This window comes from Symsagittifera roscoffensis, chromosome 7 (genome assembly GCF_963678635.1).
Source record: "Symsagittifera roscoffensis chromosome 7, txSymRosc1.1, whole genome shotgun sequence".
Classification (NCBI taxonomy): Eukaryota; Metazoa; Xenacoelomorpha; order Acoela; family Convolutidae; genus Symsagittifera; species Symsagittifera roscoffensis.
Window position 1 is genome coordinate 46,621,744 of NC_087068.1, and position 21,544 is coordinate 46,643,287.

General features: G+C 39.1%; 2 protein-coding genes across 5 annotated transcripts in view; one reads left to right on the plus strand and one right to left on the minus strand.

Moving 5' to 3' along the window:
• LOC134851561 (ranBP2-like and GRIP domain-containing protein 3) overlaps nt 1-21,544 on the plus strand; it is a 315,621-nt gene that overhangs the window by 220,340 nt on the left and 73,737 nt on the right. The gene's annotated exons all lie outside the window — the stretch shown is intronic.
• On the minus strand, nt 315-14,469 carry LOC134850991 (dnaJ homolog subfamily C member 21-like). The gene is made up of 11 exons (XM_063866855.1): nt 14,439-14,469; nt 10,610-10,741; nt 10,326-10,451; nt 10,170-10,255; nt 9,925-10,092; nt 4,404-4,574; nt 3,956-4,006; nt 3,802-3,881; nt 1,238-1,888; nt 700-910; nt 315-506 (listed from the first exon to the last, which is right to left on the minus strand). The coding sequence occupies exons 2-11, from the start codon at nt 10,728-10,730 to the stop codon at nt 381-383; spliced, it is 1,791 nt and encodes a 596-aa protein (XP_063722925.1). The 5' UTR covers nt 10,731-10,741; nt 14,439-14,469; the 3' UTR covers nt 315-380.

The following is a 21,544-nucleotide window of genomic DNA, read 5'->3' on the forward strand; positions in this document are numbered from 1 at the left end:
TAAATATATACCAATTTCTAGGGAAAACCACACCCAAAAAAACGCGACATCCAAGTCAAAACCTTCACAAAAGAGCTCAAAAAGCTGCGCAGAAAATTGATTTGCTATATTTTTGGGTTCGGGAAATTGATTATTTCACCCTAAAAAAAGTCGACCAAAACCAAATCTAGAAAATCCTTTTCTCCAGGTAAATCGAGTAGACACTTTCAAAATTACTAGCTTACTAAAAACTAACGAGGCAAAAATGACTGACATCGAAAACCATGACAAAAAAATCAGATTTATGACATCTTAAATAAGATTCATTGCAGCTAAATTTCTTCATTCCAAAGCAAATTTCACTGAGAAAAAGGAAGAATGTGAAACTTGAATTAGAAATTTCATTTGATGATGGCGTGTTTTGTGTCTTTGAGGTGTTTAAAAAGACCGTTGCGAGAGGGCGCTTCGAACTTGCAGACTGCACACGTCAAACCACCTTCTGTATTGTTCGAATTGGAGACAAGGTCCTGCAACAAGACAATTTCTGTATATAATTTGATAGCTTAACTTTTATTTCTTCGAATCGCTTAGTCGAAAGAAAGCAGCCTGTATAGCAAACTTTTGTATTTTCGTTACTGATGAACAATTATAAACTAAATTTAGAAGCTATTGGTCCAGAATATTGTTGGTCATAACCCCGATGTTTAAAGAGCAACTCACCGGTTTATTTTTACTTTTCTTTTTCTTCTGTTTGGGTTTTCGTTCACCTGCTTGAGATTGTGACTGTTCATTTTTGATATGACCGTTTTTTGACTCAATTGTCTCGACTGTTTTGTCTCCATCGTCATCATTTTCGTCTAATTCTGGAATTTTGGCGCCTTTCGACTTTTTGGAGTTTTTACCGTTGGAAGTATCCACACTCTCGGCAAAACTAAATTGACAACTTTACAAATATCTCAGAGCAATCAAAATAAAAATTAGAACAAGAGCTAATTAAAGACATACTGTTCGAAGTGCCTTTTTAGTAGTAAATTTTGACAGGGTAAACAGATGTTAAAAATTGGGCTATTACACTGGAGGTACACCCAACACTGAGCTCCTTAGTAAAAAAAATTGTAAGAATTTATATAAAAAAGAAAATAAACTGCCACCTGCCTTTTCTACAGCATTCATTCAAAATCAAAAAAATGTTTTCAGCTTTCACTAAAACAATAGTCTAGATAATATTTATTTCTAAATTGACAAGAGTGAAACTCACCGATGCAGAAACTCATCATCATTTGGACTATCACCGTGATCCTCGTTTTCATCCAAAGTTTCAGTCTGTTTTATTGGTCTGTCTGAATTTGCGCATGTTTTGACAGTTGAGCTCTTCGCTACTTTCAACTCTTTTTCCATCTCAATTTTCGCCTTCTTCACAATATCTCTATGCTTCTTACTTCTCTCGTGACTTTCTTTTGCATTCATAGTTTTGAAGTCTTTATTACAAAATAAACATTTGAGTTCATTTGGGTCGAATTCGTTTTCATCGCAACTAGATTCCGATTGGTTAGAATTTGCTCCATTTTCTTTTTCTGTTGACGTATTATTTACACCATCAGTTTCTGTGACATCATTTTCATCATCGTCATCAATTTCACTTTCAGAGATTTCTTCTAACTCGGCTGAATATTTTTCAACCATTTTCAAGTGCAGCTTCGAAGTTTGATGGTTCAAAAAACTGTTTTCATTTTTAAAAGATTTATCGCACAGTTCGCACATGTACGCGACTTCTTCTGCTTCGGAATCAGAAGTGTCATCTTCATGTGCAATTTTAGTAGCAGATGTTAACGCCTCCGCTTCTGTAGCTTTCGCACTAGCTGCCGCAGCTACGGATGCTTTGTATGCCTCTACACTTGCTTGTTGTTCCCTAAATACGTCATACTTTTCTCCGTGCGAAAGATTCAGTGAAACAAACCACCATACAATCAATTTTCCAAAAAAAATAAGCACCCCCGTAAGCTTTTTTAGTTTTGCTCTCACTAATCGTTGATTGAGGAAGGCGAGCAATGCTTACTCACAATGCATATCACTGACACGTAAGCTCGAGTAATAAACTCAACGCTGTCCTAGTTGTTCCGATCACTCTTGATAAGGGGGGGGGGGGGCTATGGCGTAGGGTCCGTTCTTTTAATTTTCCAGCTAATTTTGACAACCTCAAGTGTGGTATCACAATAAAACCCGATTGGTCATGGTGATTTGGATTCTGAAAAACCAAATAAGTCCCCTCAGTCTGATTTGTTTCGTTTTCTGGGATTATTGATTGACTTTTATGGCTCATTGACGAATTTAGTCTCCTCTGAATAGCTAAAAGTTCAAAAAAAAATCAGAAACGCTTTTAAATTTTTCTCTTATTTTTGAAATTAAAAAAAGTTGCTTGGTCAGATAATTCTACGCTGCTTCCACAGCAACCGACTACTTCTGTTGTTCCGACCATTTGAAAAAAGGGGAGGAATTTTGTATTCGGTGTGTGTTTTTTTTACCTTTTTTTCCACGCAAAATCAGGTACCACCAATAATCATCGGACTGGGTCGAGTGGTATATCATATTAAAGCCCTTTCAGTCGTGATTCGAACCAAATTTAAAAATTTACCAAAAAATTTCCCAGTGTCGAGAAAAATCGGGTTGAAATATTCGATTTTTCGCCTTAATTCGAGCGAACTAAGCAAGCGAGTAGGCTTACAACAGCTGAATTATGCCTGATTTACGACCTGAAAACTTGATTTTGAGCAAGTAAAACTAGTTTTTGGAGTTTTTTTTAGCTTCACTTTGTTTCTCAGTTCCCAAAGTGAAGCTAAAAAACTCCAAAAACTAGTTTTACTTGCTTATCCTTTTATCACACCAAGCAGAAAAAACTACACAAATTTGGAAAGAAAAACTTTCGAAACCGTAGTTTTCTGAAGACAACATGGTCACAACATTCTGTGCTACTTGCATAGTAACCGGCTATCCTTTTTGTCATTTGGGTTTTTCGTTAAAAAAAATACGAAACGTGTCTACAAAAATTTTAAAAGCGAAAAACATGAGTTTATGACACTAGTATAAGTTTTATTTTACCGTAAAGACCAAGTGCAAAGCCATGGACGACCTTAGTTTTAAGAAAACGGATTAGAAATCTAGTTTTTACTACCAGTAACCATAATTGTTCCCACTATTGAAATGGACAGGAACTTTGTAATCGGGTGCCTTTTAGTTTTTTTGTTTTTCCAGCCAAAATCAGGTACCACCAATAATCATCGGACTCGGTCGAGTGATATATCATATTAAAACCCTTTCATTCGTTAATCGAACAAGAAAAAAATACAAAAAGGTGTTCCAGCGACGAGACAACCGGTTAGAAATGTTTCATTTTTAGTCCAATATCGAGCGAGCACGCTTATATTAGGCTGTTTATAGAAAAAGGATAAGCCGGGAAACTTTTATTCACAACCTGAAAAACTAATTTTACTCCAGTTACTTAAGTATTCCGGGTATATACTATTTCAAAAAAAAAATTTTTTCTGGTTATTTTTGCACAAAAAAACGCTTCCAATTTGCCTATTTTTCTATGATTGTCAAATATGCTTAAGTTCTAGTTTTTCTTTCAAATCCTTGTATAACACATACACACCACGCACAAAAAACTACATATATTTGAAAAAAAAACACTTTTTTGTAGTTTTTTTTTGAAGAATACGATTGGAACATTCTGTGCAATCCTTGCTTTGATTTGAAATCACTCGAAATCTCTGTGCTAAATACAAATCAATTCCTTTTCAAAAAATACAGTAATGAGGAACTAACTGAATTCTCTGATTCTGCCTCTCAATTTCCCGCTGTTTTCTTTCAGCTTCTCTCTTCTCATCGGCTATTCTTTTTTCTTCCTATAAATTAAAGAAACAACGTGACCTCTTTTTCGCCTAGACAAAGTTTGAAGCAAAACAATGAAATTAATTACCAGATACTTTTTCACTCGCGGATCTCGTCTCTTCACTTTAGAAACTAGCATCTAAACATTATTGACATGATTAAATCAAACTTGGCATTTAAATAACTTCCAAATTATTTCGTAGCAAAATAAATACGCATACAAATTCATTACAAATATCGAAACCTTCCGTTAATATTTTTAAAAATCTTCTGCGGTGCAGCAATATCGCATATATCGGTTCAGCAATTTTGCATGTAAGTTTGACAACCTAATTTAAATGAAAACCGGGAGAGTGAACTCGTTCAGAATCCAGATCCACGTTTTGAAGGTAGAATTGAATTAGATATTACTTTTACAACAAATACAAACAACATACAATAACAGTACTTTGAATCACGCCACTGATCAAAGTGCAATATTTTCACAGACTGCGTTAAATGTCATGAGTTCACTTATGTAATGAATATTGACTCACTCGGACGTTCTCGTTCCACTCTTTTTTCGCAGCTGCTCTCAACTTCTTGTTTTCCTTCTCCATCAATTTGGCCACTTTGCCATTGGGTGCCTCTCTCGTGTTGAACTCCTCCTCCCAGACGAAACTGCGTCTGGTGGAGAAACACTCCCACCACAAATAGAATTCCCTCACCTGAACAAAAAACACATCTTTTTTGTTTTACCTCAAATAAAACAATATAATTTGCCGCTCAGTCTCAGAAAATTCTTGACTGATTAAAACACTTTTAGATAAGAATAGATGATACTAACAAACAACTAACACCATACATCTGTAAAAATTATCATATTAAGCAAGTCGTCAGCACCTGTATTATTATTATATTTAACATTGGCCCAACCAGCGGTCACAGCCAATCGTCGTCTGTCAGCTTATAAACTCCGCTTTTCATGGTTTCCATCAGTTCATTACCGCAAGCTCCGTTCTTGCTCAGATAATTCGCAAGCATTCTCTCACTCCGACAATGGCGAAGTTCAGTAATGTCACCAGAACTCAGTGCGTCTTTGATCATAGAGATGTCAGTAATTATCCACGAATCATCGACCAGTTTAGTGATTCTCACAGCTTCGTACAGGTTCCTACAGTCCGTAAAAGCAAAGCAAGGTAAAATACTCATTCTCTGGCCAAATAACTGCACCAGAATCAATTTCGTGATGACAGATTTTACGTCTGTAACTCTAGCTTTCCGTACTTGCTTTGCTGCTCATGCTTTTGGCATAAAAACACAGGTCCGAACGGCTCGTAAAACTGATATTTGTAATTTTTCCAACCACCGACCGGAAAAGTGATTGCATATCTGCGCATGCTCATTTTCCAGTTGAGCGCTACTCAATTCTTGGAAATCGGATACCTCTAAGCTTTCTAAATAGTGATTCTGGTCCAAATTAATATCCTTAGCAACCTGCTCGATATGCAGGCCAACATATCGAAAACCAAAATCGTTATCAATCCCAAATGCGAATATTGCCCTCAACGAAGAAAAAATAACACAGTTGGGTGTTAAAAACCGTAGACTCTACTGGTGTTTCAGACGCTTTATTAGTCGGTTCAAGCAGAACAGAATCTTTAATTGAATCGCAACTGACTTTAGGCAAACCACTCGAAATTGGATTATTGAAATCATCACTCAATGCTTCTGTTAATGGGTCAGAGGTTACAGTTCTTGGTTCTTGATTGCTTTGAACATCAGAAACACGGTTTTGTGTAGCTGTTTTCTCGGTAGATGTTTCCGCAGGCTCGTTTCTTACGCCATAAACGTCGTCAGCCTTTGCTAACATAACATGGTCAGAATTTATTGTCAGAAATTTGTTTGCACGCACTGAATAAAGTAATTTACCGTCTTGTGAGTGTAATTTAACAAGACCTTCCCATTTACTTTCATTTTTGTAACAAATCCAGTCTCCCACGCTGATATCTCTAGCGCCTTTGAAAATACGTTGCTTCAGAGCGGATATGAGAGAACAGTCGGATTCTGACTCAATGATCAATATGCTGGGCCAGTGCTTTTGATACTGAGACCTCTTCGAGGCCCGGAGGACCCGCTGAGAGAAGTGTGAGCAACTTCGGATTCCGTCCACTAACTATTTGTGCAGGAGAGAACCCGTTCACGTTCTGGAGAGTGTTTTAAGCGTTAATTCAGCAAGCTAATGCGACTTCTGCTTTCATATCCGGATCAGATGTTAACATTTAGATTATCATTCTGTCGACCACGGCATGATTACGCTCGTTGCACCCATTGGCATTCGGACTGTATGCTGCAATACAGGTCTGCTTGATTTGGAGGTATTCTGCAATAGACGTCAGTGAAGCGTCACATAGTCCATATACCGGCCATCTCAGTTGCCCTAGTATCCCTGGAAACCTCAGCTCCTTCGGTGGCTGAAGTGTGACGTTACGCTCAATAGGCGCAGATTGGAGAAATGCGCTTGTGACATCACTGGACTTGATCAACCAGTCGTTTTTCGCAGCTACTGCTAACAAAATTCGGATATTTCCTTTCCGCACAGTTGGGGAATCTTTCGCAAACAAGGAGGAGTCCTCAAGATCACCCCAAATTGTCAATTTGGCTTTGGTGATAACTTTGTCGTCTTGTAATTTTTCGTTGACAACCCAATGAAGGCCTAATCACGTCTGGCCAACGCTCGATGCTTCGTCGTAAACGTCAAATCTGTCAAAGTTAGCTAATTCAGCCTCTTTTGCTTCTTTGATCACGACAGTTCCATGAAGCCAGCGTGGAACATTGACCGAAAAGGTGTCAGTGCATGGTAGGTTTTCTTGTCTCTGTAGTTGGTTTACCAGCTCTAAATTCTCGGGAAGAACGTGACCTGTGCCATGATCAGCCAAATTCCACCAATAACGATTTACTCCGATTTTCTTACCCGCTCGACTCAGAACTTTGGCTGTGATGAATTTATCTGAATTTTCAAGTTTGAATCGGATCAAATCGCTCTTTTTCATATTTTATGCACTCAATGAAGAAAAATTAACATAGTTGAGTGTTGAAACCATAGACTCTACTGGTGTTTCAGGCGCTTTATTAGTCGGTTCAAGGAGAACGGAATCTTTAATTGAATCGCAACTGACTTTAGGCAAATCACTCGAACTTGGATTATCGAAATCATCACTCAATGCTTCTGTTAATGGGTCAGAGGTTACAGTTCTTGGTTCTCGATTGCTTTGAACATCAGAAACACGATTTTATGTAGCTGTCTTCTCAGTAGATAATTCCACAGGCTCGTTTCTTACGCCAAAAAACGTCGTCAGCCTTTGCTAACATAACATGGTGAGAATTTATTGTCAGAAGTTTGTTTGCACGCACTGAATAAAGTAATTTACCGTCTTGAGAGTGTATTTTAACAAGACCTTCCCATATACTTGCATTTTTGTAATAAATCCAGTCTCCAACGCTGATATCTCCAGCCCCTTTGAAAATACGTTCCTTCAGAGCGGATATGAGAGAACAGTCGGATTCTGACTCAATGATCAATATGCTGGGCCAGTGCTTTTGATACTGAGACCTCTTCGAGGCCTGGAGGACCCGCTGAGAGAAGTGTGAGCAACTTCGGATTCCGTCCACTAACTATTTGTGCAGGAGAGAACCCGTTTACGTTCTGGAGGGTGTTTTAAGCGTTAATTCAGCAAGCTAATGCAACTTCTGCTTTCATATCCGGATCAGATGTTAACATTTAGATTATCATTCTGTTGACCACGGCATGATTACGCTCGTTGCACCCATTGGCATTCCGACTGTATGCTGCAATAGAGGTCTGCTTGATTTGGAGGTATTCTGCAATAGACGTCAGTTCTTCATTGAGGAATTCTCGTCCTCTATCAGTATGGAGTGTTTTCACTGGTCCTGGATCGGCTTGGGATATCCAAAAACGCAAGAGGGCTTCACCAACAGATACCGCAATCCTTATTGTTGATGAACATAGCCACGGTGAGCCTCGAAAACAGATCTACAGCATTAAGAATGTAGGCATATTTTCCTTCGCTGCCATAAGCTTTCAGGTCCGAACTGACTTATTCGTTGAACTCAGTAGCACGAGGAAGGGCAATTTTTGGTTTCGGCTTCTTGTTAGCGTTAAGCAGACAACTCTCGCAATCACGAATTTTTTCAAGGAAACCCTTCGCCTCAGTACTCAATTTCCCAGCGTTTTTGAGCAGTCCCGTGAGTTTTTCGACTGATGCATGTCCAAAATAGTGGTGTAGACGCCATATTTCTTTCTCCGTTTACTCTTTACTAGTTGCAACTAATTTAACTGCAGTTTCTGGTAATTGCTGCGGTGGAGGCGATATTTCTATGCTGAAATGGCCTGATGGCTCTTCTGACAAGTCCATTTCATTGCCGAAAAATGAAAACTTCCGCAGAACGACATCAATAACGGTGCATGCCAATTTCAAAGAAGAATTGCCAAGGAGAATTGTCAGATCCTCTTCGATGATTTGTTCTCAATTTGAGCAAACGGCCGCCAATGACGCACGGGAACTTCACGCTGTATTTCGAGTGACGCACTTCTCCGCCTCCAAAGCGATAAACCCTCTGAGTATCATACACTTCGAAATTCTGCTTCTGATCATAACTCAAACACGAGAAAAAAATCACAAATCCATTTTCATTCCTCCTAGTTAGACAAGCACAACCTAGAATCATTCTGAAACTTTTTCCGGAAGTGAAGTAGCACGTCTCAGAAAAATTCCAAGAAACCAGGCAAAGTTAATCGGAATCCTGGAAACCTTCCATGTCAGGAATATTGACAGACATAAACAATCCAAGATCAGATCTAGCATCACTTGATAACGAGGTGGTTTTGTAATCATTCCTCTGGTAACTTGAATTTTTGTAGTCGCCGTTTTTCTTGTATTGATCTGCCAAATGATAAACACGTGTGCACGTACAGGTGGTCGTGTTCTCACATTTACAAGCAAAACACTTTATCGGTTTTCCGTCTCTTCTAAGAGAATTCTTCTTTCCAAGATACTTCTTCCCCTGATCAGAACGTTTTGTGGGTGAATGACTACATTTCAGTGGCTTCTTCCAGCCGTTTGCAACTAACGTAGTTTCCATTTGTTGACTGATATAAGTTGATTCCGTTTTGATGACTTGCTGCGAATCCACCGAGCTATTATCAGTAAATACAGCAAGTTTTCCTTTTAACTTCTTCAAAGAGGCGTTCATCTGTTTGAGAAGTTTCCTCTGTACTTTACCAGTTTGATAGTCCACTCCGGTAAGAACGAGCTGTGTCTCTCTTTCATCTAACTGAGCTGCTTCCAGGAGCTCAAAAGAAAGCACGATATCTGGAAGTTCACAATCAGCATTTTTGCACTTGTAATAAAGTGTTTCCCACTCAGCAACGAATTCGTTCATTTGCTCACTTTTTGGGCGCTTTTTGGCTTTGAAAGCGACATATTTCCGATATGCATCACTGATATCGTCATCACCACAAATAGTACTCAGAAACTGAAGTTACAACTGGATTCCATCCTTGTTTTCAACAAATTCGTCGCTGAGATTTGTATCGATCTTTTCTTTAATACGAGACGGATGATCTTGCAACATATAAATAATAGTTTCTGCCTGCAATTCGGCCTTGATTGACGTCAATCTTGACCATCTCTCCAGATCTCGTTTGTATTCAGAAAAATTCTTGTTTTCTGAGATGAATGATGGTGATTCCAAACGCCTTGTCGCCATTCTGCAACCATTGACTGAATAAAATTTTTAGATAAGAATAGTTGATATTAACAATCTGTATTATTATTATAATTAACAATTCTAATTCACATATCATCTAAAAGCGTCTTCCAAACACTCCAGCAGTTTTAAATTCAGTTCAAAGCGCGTAGGATCAAGGATCTAGACTAAGCTTTGTTGAAATATTGCCCACTTTATAGCAGTACATAAACTTTCGTGAGAAGTTTAGAAACAATCAGTACAACTCATACTTAGAAAATACAGCGATTACACGTATTAAGACCTAACTTTTTCAGAACTGTCAGACGAAGTGCCAAAATCAGGTGGTTTCTGTGCCTCATCCACGTTGCGATTTTTCTGACTCTTCTTGTTCTGGTAGTCGCTTGAGTTCCTCGGAAATTTGGCCTCTTCTGTGCTAATTTCTTCGAATGCTTTCCGGTACACTGCATAGAAATCCTGAAATCAATTTTCGAGTGAAATGGACATCTCTTCATTGACTCGATAAAATCATCGGTAACTTATTGAAATCTTACGTCGTCAGCATCTCCAAACGTTTTGAAGCATTGTCGTCTGAAGTAATTCAAGAGTTTTTGAGTTAGCTTATCTTGGTAATCATCACCTGCAAACAGAACTTATGTCATCCTGCCATTTTAAAACTAAGTTAAATAAATTCTAAAATGCAACATCACCTCCATACAAAAGGACTTCTCTGTGTCTGTCATACCATTCTCGTTCTTGTGGATCACTCAATACTTCATATGCCTCTTGAAGCTCCTGAAACAGCTTTTGAGCTTCTTCATTATCAGGGTTTTTGTCTGAAACAAGTTGAGGCACGACTTACATTCAAAAAAATGAATTTATATTTCAACGAAAATTAAAATTAAGCCTCTGATATCCACTTTTTTCTGACTAAGCAATTTTGAGACTGTGGTCTATTCTAGAACCTCTTTTTTCAGTATTTTTTACATCTTACCTGGATGCAACTTAAGAGCTAATTTTCTGTACGACTTCTTCAGCTCATCATCAGTAGCTGTTTGTTCGACTTGAAGCAGTTCATAATAACATTTGGATGGCTGCATTGAAGACCCTACCATTATGCAGTTTCTCTAAAAAGGAGAGAAATGTTTCGTTCGGATGATTAATACAAACCTCAGCAACAAACATGTGCCATTTTAAAGTGCTATTCAACTTTTTTTCTTTACTAAAATAATCAGAGGGTCGAAAGTATCATAGTGACCGATGTTACAGTCAGGAGTCCCTTCATCACATTATCCAGTCAAAATCCTCGGAATTTTTTAGATAAGGAAATGATAATGATAAAAGGAGATGACTAGTGTTGATGTGTTTCTAATTAAACTCGATACGGTAATCAGAAGGTCAAAAGTATCATAGTAACCGAGGTTACAGTCATGAGTCCCTTCATCATGTATTCCAGTCAAAATCCTTGGAATTTTCTAGATATGGAAGTGATAATGATAAAAGAAGATGTCAAGTGTTTAAGTCCTTTTCATTTAAAATCGATACGGGTTACGCTTCTTCAATAAGAACACGCAACTCGACACGAGATAATATAATATACAAGTGTTACAAGTAAAAAATTTCGTCGAAAGTTATTTTGTCATTTATTGTTCCGAGTACGCAAGCGGCGTTCGCAATCTGTATTGCCAGGGAGATTCTCTGTTTTAAAAAGCTGCCTGCTCTGGGTTCCTCAGTGCATATGCTTAGGTTCTTACAAAGCTTGCTCAAAAAAACTTCTGCGCTGGGGCCGGCCGCGCCCTGAATTTCAAAAGCTAGCGGTTGAAAAAGATATCCATCATTTACAAGATCTTTATATTTGTCAATTTTTCGCTCTTCCGCTTCAGCGGCAGCCGTACCAGGGTTACAAACAGACCCGGCATTAATCCTACAAGGAGCTAAGGAGTCTACTACCGTTACATCCCACAAGAGCTGCTTACCATCAGCCCATGGAACGAGCGTCAAACCGTCTGGTCGCTTCTGATCGGTCCTGTAGAGGTGTCGTTGTTCTAAAACAGACGGAATGTGAGTAGATGATAGACTCTGCTTTATAAGGGCATTCAGGTTTGAATGCCTAGAGAATCTCCCTGCACTTTTGAGGCAAGAAAGACCATGCCAACCATCCTCGGTAACGTCTTTTCCGCACACGCATTTATGCCGTTCGCATATTTTTGATCCTAATCGAAGTCCTATCGCAATTCTGAGTTGTTGGTTCGACAGTTTCAACCTTAAATTTTTGCAGGGGATGACGTTCAACCATTGGGATCCAAATCTATCTTGGAACGCGTTGAACCTTTTCACGTCCGTTGGTTCGAGTCGTAAAATCAAGTCTGCAATTTCGCTGTCAAAAATTGGCTCCGTCCAATTTTTTTGGATTTCATTTTCCGGAGCCATTTCAATTTTTCCAAGGTCAAACCACCGTTTAAGCGCATCATCATAGGTTCCATCCACATGCTCCAAACCAAAGATTTCGCTCAAGGCATCTTTCGCTCCTACTGCTGAGGCTAAGAAAGCGGGTAAAGCGAGTAGACGAGCGGAAGAAACGCCCAAGCCACCTTTGGCTGCCGGGAGAACTGCTTGTAAAAACTGGTTATCATCCATTTTCACGTTAGTGACCTTGCATAACGAATTTCTTAGTAATTTATCGTAGCGTTCCAAAAAATCATTTTGCAAAAAACAAGGGCTCGTACGCAAAAAATATAGGAGTTTTGGCATGCTAAAGCAATTTTTCAGGAGGTAAAAACCATAATGGGCGTCTAGTTTGTCAATGACATCCGAGATTTTTTCAAGCTCCCTAATTTTTTCGTCGAGTAATTCTTTTCGGCAAAGTTCGCCGATTGGAGATCCTAAAATGAGGTGTTCTTCTTTTGTTTTTATTTTTATTTTGGGGCATATTTTTCGAAATTGTGTTAAAATTGAATTATACTGTGTACTAGTAGTCGGTCCCAAAAAACAAAGTTCACTCTTCTCAGTGTTTAAGCTCAGGCCGTAAATTTGTTCCGATTTCAGGATGTTTTTAAGGTCCCGGAGTACTACCTTATAGTCGTCGGCTAAATTCCCATCATCTAAATACCAGATGTTAATTTTCGACTCCAACTGTTTGACTAGTGTATGAGGCTTCAGGATCACCTTGCTGAGTTCCGTCTTCTGACATTATGACAGAGCTTCCGTAAAAAAAGGTAACTAGGTTTAGCATACGCGCAATGGGTGTAATTATATAATTCGGGGCGATTTGAAAAAAACATGATTCAGCATTGTTTCTCTGTTTAAAGAGTTAAAGGCATTCTTAAAATCTAGTTTTAAAAGAACAGTACATTTTGGATTGTCGTCGCGTTCAATTAGGTTTCGAAACGAGTGCGCAGCTATTTCTGCTCCTCGTTTGGTACCGCATCCTACCTGTACGTTTCCGAAAAAATTTTGTCGCTCGGAGAGGGCCTTGCTTCCAGCGCATTTAGACGCGATACGTCTCAGCGTGTTGCCTATGGCAATCGGTCTCAACCCTCCGTCTATTTTTATGAGGGCGATAAGCTTTGCGCCAAAAAAGAAAGGTCTTAGTGGTTCCGGTATTTTGCCATCTCCAATGAGGTTTATCAGCTTAGTAAGCGATTTCAGAAAATTAAGTCCTGCACTGCCATTCGACTTACTAACAAGATCTTTAAAAATTTGAGGAAATATTTTATCAGGACCTGCTGCTGATTCAATTGGAAAGGACATTATCGCTTTGTATAGGTCGAAATCGGTTACGAAAAAACTATCCAACTTTTCTGGATTTGGAGCTGCAAATTTGGCTCGCTGTGGGTGCTTAGATAACAATTTTTGATAGTTATCAGTTGAAAAAGGAGCTATTTTGTCATCCGAAGCAGCAAGCCTTATTCCTCCCTTTACATTTCCTTCATCGAGCTTACTACTTATTAACTTTATTCTCTGCTCGAGGTCACTCAGAGGCGGGCTTGAAACTTGGGGATGGGGTTTTGGAAGTGACACGTCATTTGCTCGAATTTTTTTATTTATCAAAGAGCTCATGCTTGTGGTCTGTTTGCGTCCACTTCTTTTCGGTTGCTCCAAAAAAAACAAGAACGACGTTAAAAAAATTAGCCATTTTGTAACATCTTCTACATGTAGACGATGTCATTTATTTTGTCCGACAGATTTTCCGCCAAGGGAACACGCGAGTCTTTTGGTACTCTCTTGAGTACTCGGACATTTGAGATGGCTGTATTAACATAATTGTCTAGCACTAAATCATTACCTATTGTTGCTTTATTAACAGATTTTACATCAACGCATAAAGGACACTAAAACCATTGGGTTTTCTTAGAGTCGCTAAGAGAAATTTTTACACAACTGATATGATACCAACTAGAACAACAATCACATTTAATCCAATTTATCAGTCCTGAAGGTTTTAAGCAATCTTTGCTTGTACACTCTTTGTTGTTTTTCCTCATCTTGACGCAGCATAAAGGTAAAAAAAAAAGGATTTTGACTGGACTTCAGGGGACTGAACTAACCCATGATAAGCGGTTAGTGGGAATTTTAGAAATCAGCAAATAAAAAAAAAAAAAAGACAACTAAATTAATTTAAAAGGTTAAAAGGCAGCATAAAGGTTAAAAATCAAAAACAAGGAACAATCTCACCCGAGCTCAGTAGGTTCAGCGGCGCACCACCAGACTTCTCAAGCCAGTTCCAGTTCCCCACCTCCCCACAGAAAGCCACTTGACAGACCTGTCTCTAAAATCCCTCAGAGGGCGCTCCACACACAGGCACAAACATCAAACATAACAAATCTATTTAATAAGTTTATCACAACAATTAGGCTAAAAGGTTAAAAGGTACAGGTTACGTTTCTTCAATAAGCACACGCAACTCGACACGACAAAATATATATTAATAAATAATATACTTTATTCCCTCACGAGCAGCCATATTCAAAGGAAAGATTCGCAACACCCTGAGAGTACCCTCACGAATTCCAATAACAGGATTGATATCTTCAACGTTTTGTAATTTTTTAAAATCTAAGTTTTTGAAATATGAAAAACGTCATAGCACTACAAGAATTTGAGAAGTGAGGATTGGAGTAGCTTATGAGTGTTGGCTGTTTGGTCTATAATCTCTGACTTCAGCTCAGCAGTACAGCCTACCTCCTTATTACATTCTAACAAGTGTTGTCCTAATGGGGAGTCCCCTTTGCGGAGTTCATCGACCCTCGTGGCTAAATGTCGGACTGTCTGACCGACATAGGTGCAGTTACATCCACTACATGTAAGCTTGTACACCACTTTGGATCTGTTCACGAGCAAAGGAAGTTTTGAGGGATGGCAAGCATGTTTTCAATTTTCTTGTTGTAAAAATTATTTGTGCCACGGATAATAGCCGAACCTTTGCAGCTAACAGTTGAGATGGATTGCCTCGATATTCCATTGTAAGAAGGGGTGGTGAGTCTTTCAACCATTTGTCATTTCTCGGTTCTGATGCCTTCACCTCTAAATTTTTCTTTTCCTCAATGATCTTGTTAAGAGTTTCAAACACTACCCTGTCAGACCAATTTTTTGGATATTGATTTTCAATCCATAGTTTCCGATTTTTTTTCAAAGCCAGGTCAAAATACTCCCACGTTGAGGAAATTCTGAAAACCCATTGAACCGTCCCTTCAATAACGTTTCTTTTGTACTGCGCAGCCTCTGAAATTTAGAATGGTACCGGTGTCAGTGGGTTTTTGGTACCAACCACACTGTGACATTCGACCAGAATGTGAAAAATGCAATCTCTGCAGAATTTGAATTTTTAGCAGCGAGCCTTCCGGATTGGTGATTATTAAGAATTAAGAACGTTATTGGAACGATTGGCCAAACGGTGAGGGCTGGAATATTCTGGTATTTTAAAATTTCAAAAATTCGAATTATGACGTCATATTTCTGAGAAACGTCAGAAAAGGCCATTTTCGCTAAAACGAGAAAGAAAAACAGAACAACATTAGCTGCGCTAACAACAACTACGAAATCGAGATTGGAAAACGACAACGAGTTACAGAGTAACAGAGAACACTCCGAGTTGCAACCATTGTGTCGCTACAATAGTTGCAAGGCCGTTGCAAACAACGGTGAAGGGTGAAAGACGGCCTTCCGGATTAAGAAGAAATCAGGATTAACAAGCTTGATCCACCAGATTTGTCAATCCGGAGGGGTGAAGGAACTGAAACTTTTATCCTGTTACATAAACTTTTAGCTTCCTGTCATGTCCTGATTTGAATTTAATTAACATCTAGATTCATTTTGATAAGGATGAGAAGCTAGGAGTTGGGGGAAAGGGTTGATCCATCTTCGATGGAGATGATGATTTTTATCTACTGAACAAAAACAATAGTAAGATAATAAATAGTAGTAGCCCTGTTTTTAGGAGTGAACTCGTAGTCTGGGGATACTGAGACCCAGCCATGAGCTCACTATTTCTGCATGTAATCTAGTTAATTTGAGTGTTTTGACCGAAGCCGAAAGCAGTAACGTTTTTGTCGACCCGATGTTAGAAAGACCACCGAAAAGTACTGGCTTGGTAGAGACGGTGAAAAGCATGCAAAGCTCTGTTTAGACGTTAGCCAGTCGTCTTAAGACTTAGTTTTGTCTTCCGTCGATATGTATCTTCCGGGCGAATGTTACATAGATGTTTTTATGGCGCTCCTGGGTGTTATTCTTTTTTAACATCATGACCGGCAGAACCGTTAACGAGCACTCCGCGCCGAGCGGATGCTCACATTAACGCCCTTAATAGGCCTAAACCGCCGGGGCGGAAGGGTAGTTCGGAACGCGGAAGCCTTCCGGATTACCGTGAATAGCTGTTTAACTTAATTAAGACCGAAAATTCACGAACCAGGAAGGGTGGGGGGATTCGCGGTCCCGTCATCTCCTGAATGGTTTGTGACCAAAAACACTTAAAGATATATATAAAACCAAACAAAAAGTAGTATAGTACCCAAGAAAAACAAAAAACATAAAAAATAACCGAAAAAACCAAAAACAGTAAAAAAAAAAGTAAAAAATCAGTAGAAATCATCCCCCCAGACAAGATGTGATCCGACACCCCCGTTTGTTTTTGATAGATATATTGTTGTTACAGGCATTTATATCAGTCAGGATTGTTACGATCAGTTTTGTAGCCCGTTTGTGAGGCTTGTACTGTAGGGTTATTTGAGCATTTAAGCACGTTAATGATAAATTGCGCTCAATCCGGAAGGGTCAGCTGATTTGCGCTCAATTCGGAAGGGTCTTGGGAGAAGACTGATCCGGCAAGCAGTAAAAGGAGCAACAAGAAGGGGCTCAACGACAACAACAATCGACTGTTGGGTATCGTTAACAAGTTTTGTATCCCTTTTGGTACAAAAAGTAAGATAATAATCTGTGGGGGGCTCGACAGTGCTGCACTGTAGTGACCCTTCACCGAACTGCGAATATCCGAGTTAAGCACCTTAATTCGGATATTAAACAAACCCGGAGGGGTATAGTATTACTAATATTATTAATTATATAGCCTATATTAATAGTCTTATATCGTTTTTCAGTGAAAAACAACGAAAACAGACCGGTTTTTAGGGTCAAAATAGCGATATTTTGATCCCCCCACAAGTCGCGATTTTTGAAATATCGATATTTTTTGAAACGGAAAAAAGCACTAAGTTAGTGTGTTACATCGTAACTGCACTACCATAATAGAGAGAACCGGTTAAGTTTAGTTCGAAAGTGGTTGGAACTACTTTGGTACCGAGAACCGAAATTTGGTGATTTTTGAGAAAACGAAACACTATAAATTTAAAATTTTTTTTTTAAATTTTTGAGTTACAACAGTAAAAATAGTTGTTCGGACAACATCCACTAGTGAATCTACAAGTTTTAAAACCCGCTACCCGAAAGCCTTCCGGGTTGCAGAGAAATCGAACTTAACGTGTTTGATTTGGTGGATTCATCAATCCGGAGGGGTACAGGTAGCATAGTTTTTCGCAAATTTTTTCAGCAAAAGCGTTTTAGATCGGGTCTTTTGCATTGAAATAGAAGAGTATAGGCCTTCTGAGCTCGGATCAATAATTTTTAGTTCGAAAGGACCTGATTTGCGGAAAAAGTTACGCGGAACCTATAAGAGAGAAAAATTTTTGAGTTTAGAAAAAAGACGTTTTGGTTAATAACTTTGGAACTACTGGGCATATCGAGTTGATCTTGGTACCAATAGATCAGAAATTAGCTGAGCTTACTGATAGGGACAAAAGTTTTTCGGAAAATAAAGCGTGAAAATTTTTTGAGATTGTTTTTAGCAAATTCCTCAATTTGGAAGGGTACACCCTTCACGTTTTACAAAAAATTTTTAGAAAAGCCCTTATACCCCTACCAAAAGGTAATAGCGGTTGAATAAAGTAACTTTAGGCTGTTCTAGACGAAAAGGGAAGGCTAAAGGCACAGCAAAAGCTTAAGCGAGCCGAAGTTAGGCGAGCTGTAAGACCCTTCACCGTTAGTGTGAATTGTCAAATAAGAGGCTTAACTTCAATCCGGAAGGGTCTAGGAAAGTAGTGCATACCCTTCCTAGTTAATTGAAAGAGCAAAATTGCATCGGAGAACGTATCCGGAGGGGTATGGCTTGAAAGTAGGAAATCTCCGAAAAGCTACTTTTACAAAACCGGAGGGTTCCCAATCCGGAGGGGTCAAAATTTTTTTTCAAGTTAGGAGGGTTCCGAATCCGGAGGGGTCTTATAGTTGCTAATTCGGAGGGGTCCAAATCCGGAGGGGTCTTATATCAACTAACTCAGAGGGGTCCCAATCCGGAGGGGTCTAGTTTCTGCCAGTCCGGAAGGGTCCTATTTGTGCCAATCCGGAGGGGTATTATTTTATTAAAGGACTTAGGTAAACGAAAGAAAGACTAAAAAGTGAGAGGTATTAGGTTATTAGCACACAGGCTAGGTATCAGTGACTGCACTGGTAACTTGCCTTTCAATAAGAACCAGACCAAAATAAAACAGGTCCGAACTCGGATATTCGCGACACTAAGTCTAAATTAAAAAGAGCGTGATTCATTGGTGTGGATTGTAACATAATACGTTTTTGGGGAAAAGTGACTGCCCTGAGGATTTCAGTAGGTCTAGCTCGGGCAGTCCGAAGGCAGATTGGTAACACAGTACTCGGTGGGTGCAATAGACGCCCACTTGAGAAAATTACTGCCTTCAAAGTTTTGTCTGTTTGGTGCAGCACCGAGCAGGGAAAGCTTTTTCTTTAAAAGACAGGTTCGACTATTGTACTGCGACCGACTAAGAGTACATTACACATACGTTTTTTTTCATAGAGGTATTCATAGTTTGACATTAAATATATATTTTGTTTTTTGATTTTAAATCAACATAAACTGTGCTTGATTGGGTAGTGAGTACACTATCTTTTAAATTGACTGATAACATCATATTGTGCTAGTTTTCAAATCTTACCACCGATAATTGGTTAGTGTGAATAAATTTTATACAAACTGTACTCTGATTACATACAGGGATTCGTGGTCACTATTTAATAGAATCTTGTGAAAATTATTGTGTTGTGTCATTATTATTGTTAATAAAACTATAAGGTCTCTAGCAATCGAGTTAAGTATAGGCATTAAAAAGTGACAAATAGGGAATGAGTCTAGACAAGTCAAGGATACCAAAACGAGGTAATAGCTCTAGGAAATTCATACCTGAAAAGCAAAGAAAAACGATGACCGATCCTTTTGTGGATTGGATCAAGCGATCCCGGTCCGACAAAGGGGAGACGGTTTCAGGCAGAATGGTTGAAACGAGAAGTCAGAAGACCTCAGAAGAGCAAAAAGTACTTTTAGAAGTGGAGGTCAATACGGACCATACCATGAACGACAACCAGGAAGTAAATGGACTGGAAGGGAGAGGCAGAAGGCTGGCGAGTGAATCTACTCCGGTAGAACAAGGCCATGATTTTGCCACTTCCACCGGGACATTGGATCGAGAGGAGATGTCGGAACTGTCCGACATCTCGACTGAAAAAGCGACAACTAGAAGATCTCCGACAGACAACACTATGATGGCAGGCGGAACTGGGAAACGAACAACGTCATCATCAGGATTGTTACGATCAGTTTTGTAGCCCGTTTGTGAGGCTTGTACTGTAGGGTTATTTGAGCATTTAAGCACGTTAATGATAAATTGCGCTCAATCCGGAAGGGTCAGCTGATTTGCGCTCAATTCGGAAGGGTCTTGGGAGAAGACTGATCCGGCAAGCAGTAAAAGGAGCAACAAGAAGGGGCTCAACGACAACAACAATCGACTGTTGGGTATCGTTAACAAGTTTTGTATCCCTTTTGGTACAAAAAGTAAGATAATAATCTGTGGGGGGCTCGACAGTGCTGCACTGTAGTGACCCTTCACCGAACTGCGAATATCCGAGTTAAGCACCTTAATTCGGATATTAAACAAACCCGGAGGGGTATAGTATTACTAATATTATTAATTATATAGCCTATATTAATAGTCTTATATCGTTTTTCAGTGAAAAACAACGAAAACAGACCGGTTTTTAGGGTCAAAATAGCGATATTTTGATCCCCCCACAAGTCGCGATTTTTGAAATATCGATATTTTTTGAAACGGAAAAAAGCACTAAGTTAGTGTGTTACATCGTAACTGCACTACCATAATAGAGAGAACCGGTTAAGTTTAGTTCGAAAGTGGTTGGAACTACTTTGGTACCGAGAACCGAAATTTGGTGATTTTTGAGAAAACGAAACACTATAAATTTAAAATTTTTTTTTAAATTTTTGAGTTACAACAGTAAAAATAGTTGTTCGGACAACATCCACTAGTGAATCTACAAGTTTTAAAACCCGCTACCCGAAAGCCTTCCGGGTTGCAGAGAAATCGAACTTAACGTGTTTGATTTGGTGGATTCATCAATCCGGAGGGGTACAGGTAGCATAGTTTTTCGCAAATTTTTTCAGCAAAAGCGTTTTAGATCGGGTCTTTTGCATTGAAATAGAAGAGTATAGGCCTTCTGAGCTCGGATCAATAATTTTTAGTTCGAAAGGACCTGATTTGCGGAAAAAGTTACGCGGAACCTATAAGAGAGAAAAATTTTTGAGTTTAGAAAAAAGACGTTTTGGTTAATAACTTTGGAACTACTGGGCATATCGAGTTGATCTTGGTACCAATAGATCAGAAATTAGCTGAGCTTACTGATAGGGACAAAAGTTTTTCGGAAAATAAAGCGTGAAAATTTTTTGAGATTGTTTTTAGCAAATTCCTCAATTTGGAAGGGTACACCCTTCACGTTTTACAAAAAATTTTTAGAAAAGCCCTTATACCCCTACCAAAAGGTAATAGCGGTTGAATAAAGTAACTTTAGGCTGTTCTAGACGAAAAGGGAAGGCTAAAGGCACAGCAAAAGCTTAAGCGAGCCGAAGTTAGGCGAGCTGTAAGACCCTTCACCGTTAGTGTGAATTGTCAAATAAGAGGCTTAACTTCAATCCGGAAGGGTCTAGGAAAGTAGTGCATACCCTTCCTAGTTAATTGAAAGAGCAAAATTGCATCGGAGAACGTATCCGGAGGGGTATGGCTTGAAAGTAGGAAATCTCCGAAAAGCTACTTTTACAAAACCGGAGGGTTCCCAATCCGGAGGGGTCAAAATTTTTTTTCAAGTTAGGAGGGTTCCGAATCCGGAGGGGTCTTATAGTTGCTAATTCGGAGGGGTCCAAATCCGGAGGGGTCTTATATCAACTAACTCAGAGGGGTCCCAATCCGGAGGGGTCTAGTTTCTGCCAGTCCGGAAGGGTCCTATTTGTGCCAATCCGGAGGGGTATTATTTTATTAAAGGACTTAGGTAAACGAAAGAAAGACTAAAAAGTGAGAGGTATTAGGTT